The sequence below is a fragment of the Chiloscyllium plagiosum genome, unplaced genomic scaffold (genome assembly GCF_037043375.1).
Source record: "Chiloscyllium plagiosum isolate Xiang-an unplaced genomic scaffold, Cpla_swu_hap1 HiC_scaffold_37, whole genome shotgun sequence".
Taxonomy (NCBI): Eukaryota; Metazoa; Chordata; class Chondrichthyes; order Orectolobiformes; family Hemiscylliidae; genus Chiloscyllium; species Chiloscyllium plagiosum.
This window is the reverse complement of record NW_028270175.1, coordinates 2,885,358-2,908,789: the sequence shown is the minus strand read 5'-3', so window position 1 is coordinate 2,908,789 and position 23,432 is coordinate 2,885,358. Positions and strand designations below refer to the sequence as shown.

The 23,432-nt window shown below is 43.6% G+C and overlaps 1 protein-coding gene across 1 annotated transcript in view; it reads left to right on the top strand.

The window, feature by feature from the left end:
* smim1 (small integral membrane protein 1) overlaps positions 1 to 13,541 on the top strand; it is a 28,033-nt gene extending 14,492 nt beyond the window's left edge. Inside the window, exons 2-3 of the mRNA XM_087980218.1 lie at positions 6,465 to 6,606; positions 11,962 to 13,541. Coding sequence (XP_087836344.1) covers positions 6,503 to 6,606; positions 11,962 to 12,088 — 231 coding nt within the window. The 5' untranslated portion in view covers positions 6,465 to 6,502 and the 3' untranslated portion in view covers positions 12,089 to 13,541. The remainder of the gene's footprint in view (positions 1 to 6,464; positions 6,607 to 11,961) is intronic.
* The last annotated feature ends 9,891 nt before the right edge of the window (positions 13,542 to 23,432 follow it).

Genomic DNA, 23,432 nt, shown 5'->3' with positions numbered 1-23,432 from the left:
TAAAGCTTTAATACAAGGAGAAGAGTATGGGATCTTGAATGCATACAGCCCACCAGCACATCCCCTCAAATTTTTAATGGATGCACTTTCCAGGTTGATGGCCCTTGAGGCACGTCATACAATTATAGGGACAGACTTTAACTGACTTATAGACCCCGAGGTGGACAGGATGCCATGGGGTCTCGCGGGTATATCCCCACAATCCAGGCAGCTGGTGGATCCGAATAGGGAGCTGTGGTTGGTGGATGTGTGGAGATGTCTTCACCCTGAGGGTACTGACTTCACCTTTTTCTCTAAGCCACATAAGTGTTAAACTAGGATTGACATGGTTTTTTGCCCCATTGGCCTTTCTGAATTCGATGCTGTCCTGCAGAGTTGGGAACATAGCCATTTCTGATCATGCAACAGTGTACACGGAAGTTAAGGCCGATGGTGATGGGACAGGCTCGAGGCATTGGCACATTGATCCTTTCTCCTGAAAGATAGCAAGTTTACTGAGTATTTTTCGCAGGACTTTAAAATTTTTTGGGACATTAATCGAGGTACGGCCAGTAACCTGTCGGGAGAGCAGCAGCGTATGCTCAAGGGTCAGCTGAAAGCAGCTGAGTTAGCATACTTTGACAGACCATCTGTAACCAAGTTGCAGGGGATTACAGCCCTCTGGGCTGCTCTGAATTCTGCACTCACCTAGACAGCAAAGAGGGAGATTTCCTTTGTGAAACATAGTATGGTGAGTATGGTGATAAGCCGGGTAGGTAGGTATCTGGTGTACTGGGCCAGAAAGAAGAATGCCCCCCCAATCTATCACATCCATCAGAGAGAGTGCTAGTCCTCTCACTCACAATTCCTAAAAGATTAACGGTATTCAGGAAGTTCTACTCTGGGTTGTACTGGTCGGAGGGCTGTGAGGACAAATTGGCGAAGATGGAGCCCTTTTTTAAGACCTTGGACCTCCCAGGTGTAACTTCAGAGCAGGCATCTCTTTTGAATGCCCCTCTGACAGTCCAAGAGACACAGGAGGCGGTGAGGCAGCTCCAGAGCGGTAAGGCGCCTGGCCCAGATGGATTTCAGAGTGAGTTTTACAAGGAGTTTATAAAATGCTGGCCGGGCCAATGCTGGATATGTACAATTATTCATATCAGGACTGCCTCCCATCCTCTCTGAGAGAAGCAAATATTTCTCTTATTCTCAAGAGAGGGAAAGCCCCAGAGGATTGCACTTCGTATAGGCCCATATCATTATTAAACATGGACTTTAAAATTTTGTTGAAAATGCTGGCGTTGAGGTTGGAGAAGCTCCAGAAGGAAGGACCAGACAGGTTTTATTAGGGGTCACAGGTCCTCTAATATTAGAAGAGTACTAAATATGGTACAGGTGTGCCAGCAAGGGTCGATTCCAGGCTTGGTAGTCTCCCTAGATGCAGAGAAAGCATTTGACCGGGTGGAGTGGCTGTACCTCTTCTACGTCCTGGAACAGTTTGGCTTTGAAGGGGTCTTTGCCAGGCAGGTGGCAGTGTTCTATAGTGACCCTAAAGCAGCGGTTCTCACGAATGGTATAAGGTCGGACAATTTTAGTATTGGCAGAGGCAGTTGACAAGGGTGCTCCCATTCACTGTTACTATTTACATTGGGGATTGAGCCGTTGGCAAAGCCCATCCAGAAGGACCCCAATATTACTGCCCTGGAGGTAGGATCAGGAGGGCATAAGATCACCTTTTATGCAAATGACATTCTTCTCTTTCTAACTAACCCGACAATATCTGTGTCCCATTTAATACAAGGGATTAATCTATTTGGTTTGTTCTCAGGGTATAAAATCAATGTTATGAAGTCATTATGAAGAATGTTATTAAGCTCTCCAAATTGCAGCTTCCGCAGGGGATTGGGGGTGTGGATTATCCAGATTTTAAGAAATATCAATTAAGTTCCCAATTTCCAATGTGGCTGATTGGACTTGCCAGGACCCGTGGTCAACCTGGCTGGACATTGCGGCCTCCCAGGCAGGATGCCTCCTCATTAATTTGTTGCTTATGGACAAGATGAGGACTGGTATGGAGCATTGCAGAGTCCTTAACATGGTTAAAGCATAGAGAACAATGCGACAAGGTGAGGGCAATTTACAAAAAACTTCTCCTTTTACTCCCATGGAAGGAATGTTAGGATTCCGTCCGGGATCGATGGATTCCAGCTTTAGGCTCTGGGAGACTAGAGGAGTCTCCTGTTTGGGAGATTTATTTGATGGGGACGTCATGACGGCATTCGAGCAGTTGAGCCAGAAGTATAAACTATCTAGGATGGACCTCTTTCGTTATTTTCAGATTAGCGACTTTATACAGAAAAGGACTACACTAAGTTGGAAGTGGAGAGGAGAGTACTTTGGTCCATGGGTACCCTCTCAGTCAGCACCCTCTACCATTTATCAGGAGGTAATGTTTTGAAGAACGTTGAGTGGCTGTGTGGAATCTGGACACAGGAATTGGGGGTGGAGATCTCGTCAGAGGCGTGGGAAGATATTTGGGAGAACGTAAGAAAGATTTCGATTTGCAATAGGATGCAGGCTATGCATCTGAAGGCACTCCACAGGGCTCATTTGGCACCGAAGCAGCTTACAAAATTTATGACAGGAGCGTCCCCAATATGGCCCAAATGTAAAACAGATGTTGGTACTCTTGTGGTCATGCCACAAGCTTTGTAGGTATTGGAGCTTTAGAGCAAGTGTTTTGGAAGGGGTCTTGGGAACTGAGGTCAAGGTAGATCCGGTGTCCCTACTCTTGGGTTTGCCAAACCTCCCTTCTTTGGATGCATGTGGGAAGAAACTGTTTAATATTCTTTCACTTTGTGCAAGGAAGAACGTCCTGATGAGATGGGTGTCAGAAGATCCCCCAGGATCTCAGGGTGGAGTAGATTAGTTATGGAGCATATCCCCCTGGACTTTCTTACAAGTATGGGGCACTAGAAAACGGAACTGCTTTGTAGGATGTGGTAGTCCTTTTCGAACCATATAGACGTGGACTTGTCGGCCATATTGGTCAGGGCCTTTGTATAACTATGATGGCTGTGTCTGGCAGCCCGGGGGCCCCTGGGAGGAAGAGTTCCAAACAAAAACGGGTACGCCAACTGATGCTCCCAGTGGTGGGGAGCTTTGGTGGGATTGCGCTGAGTGTAGTAACTTAATTTAAGTTAATTTGGTTTCATTTAGTTTCTTTTTTTAAGTTTAGTTATTAATTGAATTGTAGTTTGCGTAGGTTTTTTTCTCTTTTTTTCTTCTAAATTGTTTGTGGAGTAGAGTAGTAGTTTGTTCACTGTTACTGTCGCCATTGTTGATGTTATATTATAAGATTGTTATGCTTTTTTGTAGTAATTTTCTAATTTTGTAAAATATTCAAATTCTTTTACTCAATAAAAATATTTACAAAATAAAGTTCTGTTGTTCTGATTTTTTTTCCTCAAAGTTTCAAAACATGCAACAGCATATAAAACAATAATTGCAGCTCCTGGAATTCAAGGAAATCACCTCCAACACCCAAAAGATCTCAAAAAAAGAACAGCTCTTCCAGCCACAATTGTTTCCCATCCTCCATCTTAGATTTCCCCGAATATATCCCAGGTAATGTCCCGGAAAACTGGGTTCAATTCCCACCATAAGAGATGGTGGCATTTAAATTCAATAAAAGTCTGACGCTAAGAGTTTAATGACAACTATGAAACCGTTGTTGATTGCTGAAAATACCTTGTTAGCTAACGTTGTTTAGAGAAGGGAGTGCATTGTCCTTACCTGGTCTGGCCTAGATGTGACTCCAGTCCAACAGCAATGTGGTTGATGCTTAACTGCACTCTGATAATCAAGGATCAACAATAAATGCTGGCTTAGCTAGTGACACCCATGTACCATGAATAAATAAAATGGTATAAAATGTTTTGAGCCTTCTTGAGATTACGAAAGGTGTTATATAAATGCAAGTTATTTCTTTATTCCATGAGAGAATGCTGAGCTCATTGTCCACCAACTGTATTCTAAATATCATCAGAAAGTCAAAGATTCTGAAGAACTGGAGGAAACAAAGTTGCCAAGTGTAATGAATATTTTAACCAGCAATGCCTTTGTCATCTACCTTGGTTGGAAAACAATCATGTTTCAAAAGGTCTCTTGTATGGAAATGCTTCAAGATTCTAGACTCAGGTTTCAAAATCATTCACTCGTGAATCTGAAAACGTTCAAATTTGGTTTCACGCATGACAGTGCAGGTCACACAGCACCAGGGAACTGATGAGCTGAGGTCAGGTACCTGAGAGTCCGGAGGGAGAGCAGAGCAAAACAGGAAAGCACATCAGATCCCAGGAGTGAAGACAATCCAGGATTATACTACCCTGTTTGTCACTTGAGAACTGGGAGCCTTCAAGCATTCGTGACACATGGTATAGTCAATGAACAGCTTCAGTGCTAACAAGGTTGAATTTCCAGATAGGGGACTATGACAGACTTGAGGAAAACCAGGGGAAGTTTCCTGTTTCTGGGCCAATATCACACAAAAGGCACTGATAAAGAAAAATGTATCTGGTCTGTTATCTATTGCTGCTTGTATTAACCTGCCAGATGAAATCTGACTAACATGTTTGCCTTAACTACAGTTTAGAAATAATTCATTCATTGGTGAAACATTTTTGGATTATCTGAGATGTGGCTGATCTGTGCTATATAATTGCCATGAGAGTTTTTTTTCTTTCTTTTGATAGTATCTACTTGAACTGTCTGTAAGATTTCTCTCCTGTCTTTGCTCAGCAGCAGTGCACCACAATATATGAGCTAATTGAAGTGAAAATTAGGAGAATTCTCCCCTCTGCAAGTTTTGAGAAGCTGCATGCAAGGTTATCCACATTGAAGGATGCTGACTGCTCTCAAATGGTGGTGAGAGGTCCTTCACATGGTCTGGGTGAACAGCACAATCCCATCAGAGTCCTTACAGTGGTGTCCACGCCAATATCCCACCAAAACGCAGAGCACACCAATACCTCAAAGACCCTGACATCTTTCCCAGGTCCAAAAATGAAATAATAAAGATTAGAGTGGTGCTGGAAAAGCACAGCAAGTCAGGCAGCGTCCAAGGAGCAGGAGAATCGATGATTCGGGCAGGAGCCCTTCATCAGGGATAAAGGGCTGATGAAGGGCTTTTACCTGAAACATCGATTTTCCTACTCCTCGGAAACTGCCTGACCTGCGGTGCTTTTCCAGCACCACTCTAATCTTGACTCTGATCTCCAGCATCTGCAGTCCTCACTTTCACCAAAAATGAAATACGCAGCTCTTTATTCCTCAGTTCCTAAGAACAGGAACTTCTTACTGCAAAGACAATGGATTGCCAGGCATGTTCTGCAGCCTTAATAGGAACACATCAGCTCATAACTGGCAATAACTGTCTTGTGGCCTTAAAAGGAAGCCCTAGACTGAATTCATATGGAATCATGGAACCTCTACATTGTGGAAGCAGGCCATTCAGCCCATCAAGTCCACATCAACCCTCTAAAGAGCATCCCACTCAGACCCACACCCCTCACCCTAACCCCGTAAATCTATCCTTTCCCACAGCCAATCCACTTCAGTGGGGCTGCCTGTTTTTTCTATTCTGGCAGTTGGACCATTGTTCTGCCATTCTCTCATTCTGATCACTTAATCTACTCTATCCTTTTCTCTCCCAGCACTTCACCACCTCCCCGGCACACCCCCACAACACCATTGCATAAATGCTGCCCCCTCCACACTTCACTTTAGCTCTGACAAAGTCTTCTAGACTCAAAACATTAGCTTGCTCTCTCTCCATAGATGCTGCCTGACCTGCTGTGATCTCCAGCATTTGTTGTTTTCAGTATAGATTCCAGCATCTACAGTAATTTGCTCCAACATAGGAAGGAATTTGTTATCAGCAAATTCCAATAAACTGCAAAGGAATAAAAATCCAGTTAATATATTCTGATGCTGTTGGTTAATGGGTAAGCATTAGCTCAGCCATCTGGAAAATTTCCTTATTCTTCCTTTTGTCTCAATGGATCTTTTCCATCCTGCTCAGCAAACATCAAAACCATGAGTTAGCTAAAAGATTGCAATTTCATCAATACAACGCCCTCCCCTATCTGCCTAGATTTTGTACTTAACAGCCATAAATTAAACAAATCCAGCATATTATATTAGAAGCATTTACATTTGAGCTGGAGAATTACTTTAATCATAAGGATTCAAGGGAAGTTGAACCAAGTTAATGCTAAAGGTTTTTGTAGCATCATGGTACAGATAAAATTTTAATACAGCTATCGTGATCCGACTGAATAACAGTACAGCCTCTAGGTGAGCGGGCTGAAAGGTGTTTTTCTGCCATTATTATCCAACAAGAAAGAATGATCATTTAAAAAAACAATTTCTCTACTTAGATAAACTACAAGAATATTAAAGGCATGAGTTTTGTGTTACTACAGATCCAGCTAATTTTTAGCACCAGAGATTGAATTTAACAATGATCACTCATGAGACAGATGTGCAGTACAGTCGATGGAATGACAATGCCCAGGACCAGGTCACCATCAGCATTTCTGCAATAGAAGCTTCAGGCTGTAAAAGGTATGGCTGCTTTCAAAGATTATTCCATAGCCCATATTGCGCTCAGAAGGTATCAGTTTATGGACATGTAATACAATTCACGTTCCTCCAAGTATCCGCATCTGTCCGAAATTTCAGTTGAAAGTTTAAGTTGAGGACCCTAGCACTAATCTAAGTTTGTTCTTTTAATCAGTAACATTACTAAATTGAAACGATGCACTATAAAAGTGTGAGGCAATACACTTTGGAAGAAGTAACAAGAGAAGGGAATACTCCATAAACGTTAGGACACCAGGAAGCTCCAGGAAACAGAGGGATCTTGGGCTCATCCACAGATCCCTGGAACAGGACAGGTTAATAAGGTGGTTAAGAAGGCACAATAGGGACTCTTGCCTTAATCATGAATTAGAAGCGCAGGGAAGTTTTGCTGGACCTGTACAGAACATTGCTCAGGCCACAGCTGGAGTGCTGTGTGCATGTTCTGGTTTGCACACGACATAATGGATGTGATTGTACTGGAGGGGGTACAGAGGAGATTCAGCAGGATATTGCCCTGGAATGGGGCAGTTTAGCTTTGAAGAGAGGCTAAATAAGCTCAAGTTGTTTTCTTTCGAGAAGGTTAAGGGGAATCTATTTGAGGTGTATAAATGTTTGAGGGCACAGAAGGGTGGAGAGGAAGTAACTGTTCAATACAGCGCCAGTGGGGTTCAGCAGTAGGTACAAACCTACAAACTGAGAGAGACTAGAGTTTAGGACCCAGTGCAGCAAAGTGGGATTACTGTGGATGGGTCAGTGCAAACCTAATGAGCCAAAGGGCCAGTTCTGTCCTGTATGATTCTATAACTCTCTGATTCTTATTGTGCAAGCATATTCCAGTTAGGGTAAAAGGGAAGGCTGGTAGGTATAGGGAATGCTGGATGACTAAAGAAATTGAGGAGAAAGTGAGGACTGCAGATGCTGGAGATCAGAGCTGAAAATGTGTTGCTGGAAAAGCGCAGCAGGTCAGGCAGCAAGCAAGGAACAGGAGAATCGACGTTTCGGGCATAAGCCCTTCTTCAGGAATGAGGAAAGTGTGTCCAGCAGGCTAAGATAAAAGGTAGGGAGGAGGGACTTGGGGGAGGGGCGTTGGAAATGCGATAGGTGGAAGAAGGTCAAGGTGAGGGTGATAGGCCGGAGTGGGGTGGGGGGCGGAGAGGTCAGGAAGAAGATTGCAGGTTAGGAAGGTGGTGCTGAGTTTGAGGGATTTGACTGAGACAAGGTGGGGGGAGGGGAAATGAGGAAACTGAAGAAATCTGAGTTCATCCCTTGTGGTTGGAGGGTTCCTAGGCGGAAGATGAGGCGCTCTTCCTCCAACCGTGGTGTTGCTATGGTCTGGCGATGGAGGAGTCCAAGGACCTGCATATCCTTGGTGGAGTGGGAGGGGGAGTTGAAGTGTTGAGCCACGGGGTGGTGCCGGGAGTGGAGGTTGGGTTGGTGGGGAGTGTGGACCTGACGAGGGAGTCACCGAGGGAGTGGTCTTTTCAGAACGCTGATAGGGGAGGGGAGGGAAATGTGGAGGGGCAGGTAAGTGTTGAGGAAATAGGGAGGCTGCAGAAGAACTTGGACCGGCTCAGAGAGTGGGCAAAGAAGTCGTAGATGGAAGACAATGTAGGAAAGTGTGAGGTTATACATTCTGGTAGGAAGAATAGAGGCATAAACTATTTTCTAAATGGGGAAAGGCTTTGGAAATCTGAAGCACAAAGTGGCTTAGGAGACTTAATTCAGGATTCTGTTAAGGTTAACATGCAGGTTCATACAGTCATAGAGGTATACAGTACCGAAACAGATCCCCAGTCCAACTCATCCATGCTGATCAGATCCTAAATTAATCTAGTCCCATTTGCCAGCATTTGGCCCATATCCATCTAGACCCTTCCTATTCATATACCCATCCAGATGCCTTTTAAATGTCATAATAGTACCAGCCTCCACCACTCCTTCTGGCAGATCATTCCATACATGCATCATCCTCTGTATGAAAAAGTTGCCCCTTAAGTCCCTTCTAAATCTTTCCTCTCTCAATTTAAACCAATGCCTTCTAGTTCCGGACTCCTCCAGAACGGGGAAAAGACATTGGCTACTTACCCCATCCATACACCTCAAGATTTTATAATCCTCAATAAGGTCACCCCTCAGCCTCCGGTGCTCCAGGAAAAACAGCCCCAGCTTGTTCAGTCTCTCTCTGTGGCTCAAATCCTCCAACTCTGGCAACATCCTTGTAAGTCTTTTCTGAACCCTCTTAAGTTTCACAACATCCTTTATATAGCAGGGAGACCAGAATTGCACACAATATTCCAAAAGTGGCCTAACAATGTCCTGCACAGCTGCAGCATGACCTCCCAACTCTTATACCCAATGCATGATCAATAAAGGCAAGCATACCAAACACCTTCTTCAATATCCTAGCTACCTGGGATTCCACTTTCAAGGAACTATGAACCTGTACTCCAAGGTCTCTTTGTTTGGCAAAACACCCCAGGACCTTACCATTAAGTGTATAAGTCCTGCCCTGATTTGCCTTTCCAAAATGCAGTTATCCAATAGGAAGGCAAATGCAATGTTAGCATTTATTTAACATGGCTAGAATAGAAGAGCAGAGATGTACTGTTGAGGTTGTACACAGCTCTGGTCAGACTGCATTTGGAATATTGTGAGCAGTTTCAGGCCCCATATCTGAGGAAGGATGTGCTGGTGTTGGAGGTACCCACATGAAGTTTATGAGAACGATTCCGGGGATGAAAAGCTTGTCATGCGAGGAGCAGTTGAGGACTTTGGATCTGTATTCAAAGGAGTTACAAAGGAAGATGGGGATCCGACTGAAACTTATGAGACACTGAGAGGCTTGGATAAAGTGGACATAGAGGAAAAATTTCCACTTGTCAAAGAGACTAGGACCTGAGGGCACAGCCTCAGAGTGAAGGGATGACTCTTTAGAACTGAGATGAAGAGGAATGTCTTCAGCAGAGGGTGCTTAATCTGTTGAAGTCATTGCCAAAGAGGGCTGTGGAGACCAAGTCATTGAATGTCTCTAAGACAGTGTTAAATGGTAGGGGGCTCAAGCTTTACAGGTAGAAGACAGGAGAATGGGAGTGAGAAACATATCAGTCATGATTGAATGGTGGAGCAGACATGATGTGCTGAATAGTCTAATTCTGCTCCGATATCTTATGATCTATGGTCTTAATATTTTAATGAACCAATAAATTTAAAATGGTGTGTACATGTTTTACATTTGCTTAATTTTTAAAATCTGTTCATTTTTCTGTTTTTTCATCTCTCTTGGAAGCTCTAAGTGTTGCTAGGAAACAATTAGGTGGAAACCAATGTCCTCTAACCTTGATGGTTTTGGCTGGACTTGAGGTATTGCTGAGTTTTGATGCTGAGCACAGTTGGCATCCCTGGGTCATCCAGCTGAAGATATTGAGTAATAAATTGGATCAGGGTTCCTTTCAAAGTCCAGGAGCATCAAAGCAATTCAAGCATTGTCCCAGACCCAGCCTGGGCCACCTCACTGGGACCTTTCCAGCCTATCCATTTCCAATCTTCTTTCAGACTGGCACTGTCAGTAATAAGGGATGGCAGGTTCAAGTTGGAAGTGAGTTTATTCACTCTCTCTTGTTCCTTCTAAACCCATTGATGCTGGACATAGTTTCTAAATTTCTATTGGTCTATATTATTACTCTTGAAATCTTGTAAATCCAGCAGAATTATTGATTGTAGCGTTGTCAGCTGACACACAGGAAACTAGTGGTGGCCTCTGAAACTCTGGCTGTTGTCTTAATGATGCAGCAACCTCCTGTCCTTCCCATGCCTTCAGCCCATTGTGGGTCTGAATGATGGATTCTGTCAGCTCAGCCTCTGAATGGAAACCATCTTCACAAGAAATGCACAAGATTCTTAGAGAACTCGACAGAGTAGATGTGGAGTAGTTGTTTCAGGGTTGAGTCCAGGGCCAGAAGGTATTTCAGAAAAAGGAGGCACCTGTTCCATTGTCTTTTTTAATTTATTGGTTCATTAAAATATTAAGACCACGGATCATAAGATATCGGAGCAGAATTAGACTATTCAGCACATCATTCTGGATCAGTGGTGCTGGAAGAGCACAGCAATTCAGGCAGCATCCGACGAGCAGCAAAATCGACGTTTCGTGCAAAAGCCCTTCATCAGGAATAAAAGCTGCTTTTGCCCGAAACGTCGATTTTGCTGCTCGGCGGATGCTGCCTGAACTGCTGTGCTCTTCCAGCACCACTGATCCAGAATCTGGTTTCCAGCATCTGCAGTCATTGTTTTTACCTATTCAGTACATCATATCTGCTCCACCATTCAATCATGGCTGATATATTTAAGACAGAGCTGAAGAAGAATGTTTTCTCCCAGAGAAAATGAAACTGTGGGATTCTTCACCAGAAAGGGCTGCCGAGGCTGGGAGAGGGAAGGTATTACACTTTTTGCTGAGAATGCAGATTATCAATATCTTCCCGATTCATTTTTTCATTGGCTGAGTTAAAACCAAAAAAAACTCTTCCAAAGCAATTTAGTATTTAAAGTTCAAAAGTAAGGGCAGTTTGGACATAGGAAAGTAATAAATCTCAAAGTTAAAATAAATAAAAGAAAGGATTAAAGGATCTTTAGATAACTATTAGCCATGAGCTAAATTTTGATTATTCCAATGAATCAAAATTATAACATAATACTGAAAAATTTATTAGCACTTTGGATCAAATCAAAAAACCTGCATCTGCAAGAAATCTAAAACAATACTGAGTTCTAATGAACTTCAATTCACCAGCAGTGGTATGCAGGAATGTAGAGGTGAAGTTCAAGTCAGATCAGTACCATCTTATTGAATGGGGGAGTAGACTGAAAGAGCCAAATGTCCTCCTATTGCTGCTTATTGGCATGTTGATATGTTTGTACTCAATTCACAGTTGCTGAAATCCAGCATTCTGCTTTAACATGACAGCTGTTTATAAATGTATTTGCCAACGTAACATTAGGTCCTGATTGAGTTACCTCTGTGATTTTGGAGTGTGATGAAGGGAACTTGCAGACAAGCAATGAGAATGGATGGATTTGGCAATTAATAATCTTCCCCGTGATGTTCTGATACTGAGGCTTGGTATATATGTCTGTGTCGAAATACACAAGCTGAATGAAAGGAAGTTTTTTTATAAGAGCTCCCAGAACTGCTAGCCAATTAGGAGTTATCATGAAGCAAGATTGTGTTACTGTGTCCTTGTGTGCAGATAACCATTACTTCAACAGTCTAGCTGTTACTTGTAACACTGACCTGATTAAATATTCAGCATATGTTTGTTTGTTTGTTTCTCATTTCAGGATTTATGATAAATTATGCACCGGAAAACTAGGCATTGTGATGAAAGTACTTGGAGGAATTGCTGTGTTTTGGATCATCTTCATCATTGGTTATGTGACAGGCTACTATGTCCACAAGTGCAAATAGAAACCTAAATAATTTCTTCTATTCCATCTGAGACATGGTTTGATGCTCCTTCAGGTGTGATCCCCAAAGTAGCTCCCTGTTTGAACACTGTATAATGAGAGAATCAATCTGAAAATCATCTAGTACATAAATTACTGGAGTATGCTATTATTGAATGTTGGACATGAAATTAAATTCTGATGTAATTTGTTTTTTTCCCAAAAGGAACAAGTTGTTCCCATAGGGGTGTATTGAGGAAGACAAGTGCACGGTAGGCTATGCTATCAACAGTTCATTGACAATGCCATATTACATCACAGCCATATCAAACCCACAGCACACAGACTAATTCCAATTATCTTTCTTTTTTCAAAACATTCAAATGAATCTCCTTTTTGTCCAACGTATCATGCCTTTTTATCAAAACAAATACTGCAGACAGAAACAGAAATTGCTGAAGAAATGCAGTAGGTCTGGCAGCATCTGTGGTGAGAAACACAAGATTACTGTATCAGTGATCCTTCTTCAGAACTGGGGATGCTGGAAATTTAAAATGAAAGCAGAAAATGCTGGAAGTGCTCAGGAGATCTGGCAGCATCTGTGGAATGAAACGCAGGGTTAATATTTTGGACTGATGACCCTTCATCAGAACTGGCTAACACTCCCTCACCTGAACTGTCAATTCTGTACCTGTCTCCACCCATGCTGCTCTTCGATGAATTGATTCAGTATTCCATTTTAAGTGCTTGAATGTGTTATTGAGGCACATGCACCAGACAAAGCCATGGTTTCAATCCTGGGGTCAAACAGGTCTCAATATCCTTACGTTTTGGGAAGCAAATTCTTTGATGTTTCTGCAGCTTTCCCCTGACTCATCCCCCATCACTCCCTGATGACACTCTCCTACAAAATTCGTTCATGTCAGTCTGTAATATCCTCCAAGTTCTTATGATCGTCCAATCTACACTTGTCTCTGTCATGTCGGCGTGAGTGAGTCGGCGAACATAGATGCAATATCTCCAGATTCACATTGAGTACACACATGGGTACACATATAGTGATGGATCTAAGATTTGAGACCTGATTTTCTCCGGAATCTGCAAGCTGTAAGGAATCTCAACCAGAGTCAGGTTCCAACTTCGTGCTCCCAAAATATGTTGTGCCAAATTCTCCAAAATGCTTTTGGGATCAGAAGGAAGTTATACATCAGATATATTTGTGTCATACCCAGATAGAATAACTACTCACACCAAGTGCAATGAGTTTTAATGAGACTCTCACAGCACATATCTCACCAATTTAAAATGGCCCTTTGACAGACTGGAAGGTCTCAGGTGTTGTGTTTTTGTGAATAAAGCTGAGGTTGTAAGTCTTGGCAGTAAACAATTCTCCACTTGTTCATTCCAGATTATTCATTTGCCTGTATATTTTTGACCCTTTGTTGAAGTATTGATTAAAACGTCACTATCATGCAGTGTTAGCAATTCCTAATAATCCTCCTTTACAATCCTCAGTGAAGGGAGATGGTCAATGTTTCAGGGCCAATTCTCCTACTCAGAGTGGGCTGTAGTGGGGAGTGTGACAATGTTGATTCATTTCCTTGGGGAGTACTGGTGTTGATCAAAATACTTTGTTGTGCTAATTATGTGGTTTGTTCAGATGATAATATGGACCAGGTGTTAAATTCATTCTCAACGTGGAGGGAAGGAGGTGGTGGCCAAAGCTGGGAATTAAGCTGGTCCAGGAAAGAGTCAAAACTGAGGTGGGGTGCTTGGGATATTCTGTCACCTGTGTGGCTACATTCAACACTACAATTTAAATACGAGAATCTTCCCAATATGGGAATCAGAGTGGGGTATTTTCCAATTGGACATCCAGCAAGTGTTTGTTGAGCAGTGTGACAGTGATAGCAAGTTGACCTCACCTGATCGGACAGAATCAGATGCTGCAGAGTATGAACAGGATCCCAAAACTTGCTGAGTTTCACCTTGGGTGCTTTTACAACTCCTTAGAAGAGCTGTTTGATATGTTTAAAGGGATACAGCCATTAAAGGTAAATTACCATATTTTGGGATAAGTGGACTCAACGCCATTAGTACATTCAGTGTATATTTCAGCCCTTGCAAAGATTATCTGTGTAACAAATGTCCATGGACCGATTCTGTGTCAATGGATACACTTGGAGCCAGGAGCCTAATGTGAGGAAGTAATGGAATATGGAACACACCATTAGCCTTTTTGATGCCCAAAATACAGGTGGAGCAGAATGGAGTAGGGTAAGACTGGTTCTCCTGCTGCCTATTTTGGACAGCAGTTTGTCAGGCAGGAGGCAGAGGAGGAACATCTGACAGCATTGATAAACCTATTGGCAATGCCAATCATTACTTACAGCAGAGGTCACTGCAGAAAGTCGCACGACTCCATATCAGTGTGTCTCCTGATTTCGGTCCTGTTTACAGAGTCACTGCCGGAGAAGTGAACCACAGCCTGTGACTGTGGAGGTAAGAATGCTGAGCAATTGGGTGTTGGCTACCGATGAAGCATGCTGACCTGTTACAGTAAAACGTGGGGGCACCAAATAACTCATTATGTCACAACACCCAGCACAAGATTTTCTGACCAACTGAGGAAGTTGGATGAATATTTAAATTTAACAATAAAGAGGTTAATATTGATGTAATTAATGTAACTGGCAATAACGGGAGAACTAAAACAGGTGCTGACTGGACGTCACATCTTCACTAATTTTCTGATCTGTTTTGCATAATTATCAGAAAATCTATTGGATGTGTTCATATCTGATTCATAGCACAAATCACCCCAACCTTCTAAACAAACATTATATCTTAATTAGTAAAATTTATTTTGTGGAATTTGTCCTACAACGTTCAATAATGTCCATTCCAGACCAGCAGCTACCAGGACTAATTTTTGGAGTATTTCCACAATTTATTTAGTGTATGAAAAAATAATTATTTTATTTCAGAAAGAATCTTCAACATTACAAAAAGTCCCCAGGTTATGAACAAGTTGCATTTTCCCACTGTGCGTAAGCCAAATTTGTGCATAAGTCGGAATACATACAGGTTAATTAGTCCGTCTGTTCATTAGGACGAAACATTGTAGTTAACTCAGATTTTTAAAAATAATTTTTAATGGAAAGGGTACTGAGGGATAGGATTTATGAGTATCTGGAAAGGCACTGCTTGATTAGGGACAGCCAGCATGGATTTGTGAAGGGTAGGTCTTGCCTTACAAGTCTGATTGAATTCTTTGAGGAGGTGACCAAGCATGTGGATGAGGGTAGAGCAGTGGATGTAGTATACATGGATTTTAGTAAGGCATTTGATAAGGTTCCCCATGGTAGGCTTATGCGGAAAGTCAGGAGGCATGGGATAGAGGGAAATTTGGCCAATTGGATAGAAAACTGGCTAACCGGTCGAAGTCAGAGAGTGGTGGTAGATGGTAAATATTCAGCCTGGAGCCCAGTTACAAGTGGAGTTCCGCAGGGATCAGTTCTGGGTCCTCTGCTGTTCGTAATTTTTATTAATGACTTGGATGAGGGAGTCGAAGGGTGGATCAGTAAATTTGCAGATGATACGAAGATTGGTGGAGTTGTGGATAGTGAGAACGGCTCTTGTCAGCTGCAAAGGAACTTGGATATGATGCAGAGCTGGGCTGAGGAGTGGCAGATGGAGTTCAACCCTGCCAAGTGTGAGGTTGTCCATTTTGGAAAGACAAATAAGAATGCGGAATACAGAGTTAACGGTAGGGTTCTTAGTGAGGTGGAGGAACAGAGGGATCTTGGGGTCTATGTTCATAGGTCTTTGAAAGTTGCCACTCAGGTGGATAGAGCTTGTAAGAAGGCCTATGGTGTATTAGCGTTCATTAGCAGAGGGATTGAATTCAAGAGTCGTGAAGTGATGTTGCAACTGTACAGGACTTTAGTTAGGCCACATTTGGAGTATTGTGTGCAGTTCTGGTCACCTCATTTTAGGAAAGATATGGAAGCTTTGGAGAGGGTGCAGAGGAGATTTACCAGGATATTGCCTGGAATGGAGAATAGGTCGTACGAGGATAGGTTGAGAGTGCTAGGCCTTTTCTCATTGGAACGGCGAAGGATGAGGGGTGACTTGATAGAGGTTTATAAGATGATCAGAGGAATAGATAGAGTAGACAGTCAGAAACTTTTTCCCCGGGTACAACAGAGTGTTACAAGGGGACATAAATTTAAGGTGAAGGGTGGAAGGTATAGGGGAGATGTCAGGAGTGGGTTCTTTACCCAGAGAGTGGTGGGGGCATGGAATGCGCTGCCTGTGAGAGTGGTAGAGTCAGAATCTTTGGTGACCTTTAAGTGGCAATTGGATAGGTACATGGATGGGTGCTTAAGCTAGGACAAATGTCCGGCACAACATCGTGGGCCGAAGGGCCTGTTCTGTGCTGTATTGTTCTATGTTCTATGTTCTAAAATTGAGAAGTCAGTTTGCAAGTATGGGACATTCGTAAATCAGGCGTTCGTAACCCAGGGACTTCCTGTATTTTGATTTATTTACAGAATATTTGAGGAAAATCCTAGCTGATCTAATTGCACACTGACAAAGTCAATTCCCTATGGCAGCAGGATCATTTTTGTTATATTCATGCACAGAATGAGGGTGTCACTGGCTAAGCCAGCATTTATTTTCCATCTCTAATTGCCCAAACAGCATTGCTGTGGGTCTGGAGTCACAAGTAGGTCAGACCAGGTAAGATGACAGATTTCTTTCCCAAAAGGACATTAGTGAACCAATGAGTTTTTCCTGACAAATGGGAGTGGATTCATGATGATCATCATCAGACTCTTACTTCCAGATTATTGTTGTATCCAAATTCCACCCTCTGCCATGGCAGGATTTAAACCCAGGTCCCAGAACATTACCTGGGTCTCTGGTTTAAAAGCTTAGCAATAATACCATTGACCATCGCCTCCCCTCATTGTTAACTTACTCTGTGCTCAATGTAGAACCAATCATCGAGGTGATTGATTCCCAATATTTATACAACAGGGAAGAACCGTGCAATCAGATTACACACATTGTGCCCTGAGTTCCCATGTGATCACAGAAAAATATTCTTTCAATTCAAGGTCTTTCAGCAGCTTTGGCTAGTTCCAATGTTTGATAGTAAATTTCACTCTGCTTCTGTATCAGCCATGGCTTTCACAATCTCGAGTTCCTTGGTTCAAGCCCCACTCCAGGACTACATCATGGAAAGTACAGGCAGCCACTCCAGAACTATACTGCACTGTCAGAGCTGACATCTCTCCAGTGAGACATTAAACCAAGGCTCCCCTGATCTGGCAGATGTAAAAGATCTCATGGCACTACAATGACAAAAAGCTGCAAGGGAGCATTCCCTGGCTACCAGATCAATCAGTCACCAACCGAAAAGCAGATTACCGAGCCATTATGACATGGCTAGTTGTGCGAGTTTGCAGTGTACAAAGTCAGCTGCCCTGCTTCCTACTTGATAACAGTGACCACTCCTCAAAACTACATCATTGGCTGTATGGTAAATGTGTCGAGAGGTGTGGCGCTGGAAAAGCACAGCAGGTCAGACAGTAACCGAGGAGCAGGAGAGCCGACGTTTTGGGAAAAAGCCTTTCATCAGGAATAGTAATGAAGGGCTCCGGCCCGAAACACCGACTCTCCTGCTCCTCAGATGATGCCTGAACTGCTGTGCTTTTCCAGCGCCACACTTTTCGACTCTGACTCTCCAGCATCTGCAGTCCTCATTTTCTCCTGCTAGGTGAATGTGATAAACAAGACATGAACGCGAGTCTTTTTCCCAGAGTAGGGATGCCAAAACAGGAAAAACTACCGACTCAGACCCCAGAGTGATGTGACCCTAAGGTTACTCACAAACAGTTTGAAGGGATATGATATTCTTGCAACACTTGAACAGGGTATTTTGGATAGAGATAGTGCTGGAGGACAAATGTTCGCCTTCCATTCTGCCCAGACTGTGATTTGCAGATTCTGCCACCAGGGAGCACAGTTTAGATGCTGGAACCAAATGTTTCAGGACTGAACTTGGGAAATATTTCTACACATTGTCAGGGATTTAGCTTGTCAGGAATGCCTGCCTTTACTTATGGCTGAATCTGTCAAATAATTTTGAAGATGGGACTCACTACCAGACCAGGAATGTTTCTTAAATACAGTAATGAATGACCTCAGGCAGTAATTAACAGATGGAAACAGGCTTTACTTCCTGGGTCAAGCTTGAACAGCTCAGCACACAAATCCAGTTCTCATCGTCTTCTTCAGTGTGCCCTCTTCTCTGTCACATTGAACAGATTCCTGGTTTCTGTTCACCTGTACGTGAGGAAAATCTCATGTACCAGTTGTCTTGGCTACCTGATCGCTTCATTCAACACAGATTAGTTAGAGATAGGGCCACATGTGTTGAACTCTGAACTCTGTTCATTTTGTTTGGAGAAAGGAAGTGATCGATTCCCAATTTGCTGAGTTTATGCTAATGATTCTACCACAGAACATAGAACATAGAACATAGAAAAGTACAGCACAGAACAGGCCCTTAGGCCCGCGATGTTGTGCCAAGGATTAATCCTAATGTAAAATTAAATAACCTAACTTACGTACCCCTCATTTCACTGCTGTCCATGTACATATCCAGCAGGTGCTTAAATGTCCCTAATGACTCTGCTTCCACCACCACCACTGGCAACACATTCCATGCACTTACAACTCTTTAGATTACTTTACTTTAGATTAGATTACTTTAGATTTAGATTAGATTAGATTACTTTACAGTGTGGAAACAGGCCCTTCGGCCCAACAAGTCCACACTGACCCGCCGAAGCGCAACCCACCCATACCCCTACATTTACCCCTTACCTAACACTACGGACAATTTAACATGGCCAATTCACCTGACCTGCACATCTTTGGACTGTGGGAGGAAACCGGAGCACCCGGAGGAAACCCACACAGACACGGGGAGAATGTGCAAACTCCACACAGTCAGTCGCCTGAGGCGGGAATTGAACCCGGGTCTCTGGCGCTGCGAGGCAGCAGTGCTAACCACTGTGCCACCGTGCCGCCCACAAACTCTCTGCTTAAAGAACCTACCTCTGACGTCTCCTTTATACCTTTCTCCTAATATCTTAAAACTATGACCCCTCGTGCCAGTCAATCCTGCCCTGGGGAAAAGTCTCTGGCTATTGACTCTATCCATGCCCCTCATTACCTTGTACACCTCGATTAGGTCTCCTCTCTTCCTCCTTCTCTCCAGAGAGAAAAGTCCAAGTTTAGTCAACCTTTCTTCATAAGGCAAGCCCTCCAGTCCAGGCAGCATCCTGGTAAACCTTCTTTGCATCCTCTCCAAAGCCTCTGTACCTTTCTGATAGTAGGGCGACCAGACTGGACTCAATATTCCGAGTGTGGTCTCACCAGAAACTTGCAGAGCTGTAGCTAAACTTCACAGCTCTTAAACTTGATTCCCCTGTTAATGAAAGCCAAAACACCATATTCTTTCTTAACAACCTTATCCACTTGGGTGGCAACTTTGAGGGATCTATGTACTTGAACACCAAGATCCCGCTGTTCCTCCACACTGCCAAGAATCCTGTCTTTAATCCTATATTCAGCATTCAAGTTTGACCTTCCAAAATGCATCACTTCACATTTATCCAGGTTGAACTCCATCTGCCATTTCTCAGCCCAGCTCTGCATCCTGTCTATGTCGCGCTGCAGCCTGCAGTGGCCTTCAATACTATCAATGTATCCAACCTTTGTGTCATCTGCAAACTTACTAACCTACCCCTCAACCTCCTCATCCAAGTCATTTATAAAAACTACAAAAAGCAGAGGCCCAAGAACAGAGCCCTGTGGGACACCACTCAACACTGACCTCTAGGCAAAATACTTTCCATCTACAACCACTCTCTGCCTTCGGTCAGCCAGCCAATTCTGAATCCAGATAGCCAAAACTCCCTGTATCCCATATCTCCTGACTTTATGAATGTGCCTACCATGGAGAACCTTATCAAATGCCTTGCTGAAGTCCATATACACTACATCTACTGCTCAACCTTCGTCAATCTGTCACGTCACCTCCCCAAAGAACTCAATAAGTTTAGTTAGGCATGACCTGCCCCTCACAAAGCCATGCTAACTGTATTTAATCACGCTATGCTTTTTCAAATAGTCATAAATCCTATCCCTCAGAATTCTTTCCAAAACCTTGCTGATCACAGATGTAAGACTGACTGGTCTGTAATTGCCAGGGATTTCCCTATTACCTTTCTTGAAAAGAGGAACAACATTTGCTTCTTTCCAATCCTCCAGTACGACTCCTGTGGAGAGTGAGGAAGCAAAGATCTTCATCAGCGGCTTAGCACCCTCCTTTCTCACTTCCCGGACCAACCTAGGATAACTCTGGTCTGGCCCTGGGGACCAATCAATCTTAATGTTCATCAAAATTTACAGCAGATCAACTTCAACAACCTTGATCTGTTCAAGCCCATATCCCAGCTCCTCAAAGTTCTTATTCACAACAAGGTCCCTTTAGTTGGTGAAAACTGAAGCAAAAAAACTCATTTAGGGCTTCCCCTATCTGCTCAGACTCCAGGCACAAGTTCCCCCTGCTATCCCTGATCGGCCCTACCTTCTCCCTGATCATTCTCTTATTCCTCACGTATGAGTAAAATGCCTTTGGGTTCTCCCTAATCCTTCTTGCCAAGCCTTTTCCATGCCCCCTCCTGTCTCTCCTCAGTCCATTTCTGAGCTCCTTTCTAGCAAGCCTGTAATCCTCTAAAGCTGCGCTAGATCCTTGCTTCCTCCACCTTCCGTAAGCTGCCTTCTTCCTTTTGACGAGAAGCTCCTCTGTTCTCGTCATCCAAGGTTCCTTAGTTTTACCCCTTCTTACCTGTCTCAGAGGAACAAATTTGTGCATCACTCGCAACAACTGCTCCTTAAACAGTCTCCACATGTCTGCTCTGCCCTTTTTGTGGAACAATTGCTCCCCAACTCTTGTCTGATGGTGTCATAATTTCCTTTGCCCCAATTAAATATCTTCCCTCGGTAACTGCTCCTTTTCCTCTCCAAGGCTATGGTAAATGTGAGGCAGTTGTGATCACTGTCACCAAAGTGTTCTCCCACCACGAGATCTGACACCTGTCCTGGCTCATTGCTGAGCACCACATCCAAAATGGCCTCTCCCCTCGTCGGCCTGTCTACATACTGAATAAGGAATCCCTCCTGAACACACCTGACAAAAACAGCTCCATCCAAACCATCTGCACTAAGGAGATTCCAGTCAATATTGGAAAACTTTAAGTCACCCATAACAACAACCCTGCCACATTTGCATTTTTCCAAAATCTGCTGGCTTATCAGCCCGACAATCTCTCTACTGCTATAAGGGGTCTGTAGAAAACCCCAATGCGGTGGCTTGCTCCCATACTAACTCAGTAGACAAACCTTCCTCAACAACCTTCGTTTCTGTAGCTGTGATGCACTCTCTAATTAGCAATGTTACACCTCCTCCCTTTCCCCCCCCTCCCAGTTCTTTTTAAATGTTCTAAACCCTGGAACATCTAGCAACCATTCCTGCCCCTGTGAAACCCACGTCTCCGTTATGGCCACAACATCATAGTCCCAAGTACTGATCCATGCTCTAAGTTCATCACTCTTATTTCTGACACTCCTTGCATTAAAGCTGACACACTTTAATCCTTGGTTTAATTGCATGAGAAACATTCCTAATAGATTCATTGCATCCTGTCACTGCCCCATCTGTAACTGATCCCCTCTCAGATGTGTAGCTCTGGTTCCCACCCCCTTGCCAAACTAGTTTAAACCCTTCCGAATCACACAAGCGAATCTCCCACCCAGGACATTTGTGCCCCTCCAGTTCAGGTGCAACCCGTCCTTTCACGTACAGGTCCCACCTTCCCCAGAAGGTATCCCAATGGTCTCAGTATCTGAAGCCCTCCCTCCTACACCAGCCTCGCAGCCACGTGTTAAGCTGCATTCACTGACTGTTCCTCACCTCACTATCTCGTGGCATCGGTAGCAAACCTGAGATCACTCACCCAGTTAAATCTTCCCGGGAGCCCTCATTTCTCTCCGCCCTCTCTCCTTGCCGCTCTGTTCAAAAAATTTTGTTTTTTACTCACCTTCCCAGCAGTCCTTCACTCCTCCCTCACACCTCTCGGCAGTTCCAGTCTATAGGGGATCTCCTCAGTAATGTACAGTACTGAGATGCCAGGGCACAGAAGCCCTGAATTATCCTGAACCTGTTCAGCAAGGCCCACTTTTGCCAAGGTAGCTCATAACCTACCATTCCACGGAGAGCATTTGTTACAGGGATTTGTTACTGAATTCCTATTTTCTTGTTGACTGGGAGCTCTGGATCACTGAGATAGAGGATAAGCAGTAGCTGAGTTGAATATGTCATTAGAATCATCATAGAATCCCTACAGTGTGGAAGCAGAGCTATTTGGTCCATTGAGTTCATACCTACCTTCCGAGGAGCATCCCACCCAGATCCACCCTCTTATCCTATCCCTGTAACCCTGCATTTCCCCGGGCTAATCCACCCAGCCTGCACATCCCTGGACATTATGGACAATGTAGCATGGCTGATCCACCTAACCTGCATATCTTTGGACTGTGGGAGGAAACTGGAGCACCCGGAGGAAACCCACACAGACAAGGGGAGAATATGCAAACTCTACACAGACAGACACCCAAGGGCAGAACTGAACCTGGATCCCGGGCGTGTGAAGCAGCTGTGCTAACCACTGTGAGACAAAGAGGTACAGCATGAATAGTTTTTATCAGTCAGCAGATTGGAGAGTGAGCAAAGAAGTGGCAGTTGGAATACAATGTGGGAAAATGTGAGATTATGCACTTTACTGGAAGAATAGAGGTATCGACTATTTTCAAAATGGGGAAAGGCTTCGGAAATCTGAAGAACAAAGAGATTTGGGAGTCTTAGTTCAAGATTCTCATAAGGTTATCGCGCAAGTACAGTTGGCTGGGAGGAAGGCAAACACAATATTATCATTAATTTCAAAAGGGTTAGCATACAAGAGCAGAGATGTACTGCTAAGGCTGTATGAAGCTGTGGTCAGATTGCATTTGGAATATTGGGAGCAGTTTTGGGTCCTGTATCTAAGGAAGGATGTGCTGGTGTTGGAGGAGTCCAAAGGAGATTCACAAGAATTATGTTAAAAATCACACAACACCAGGTTATAGTCCAAAAGGTTTAATTGGAAGCACACTAGCTTTCGGAGCGACACTCCTTCATCAGGTGATTGAAAATCTTCCAATTAAACCTGTTGGACTATAACCTG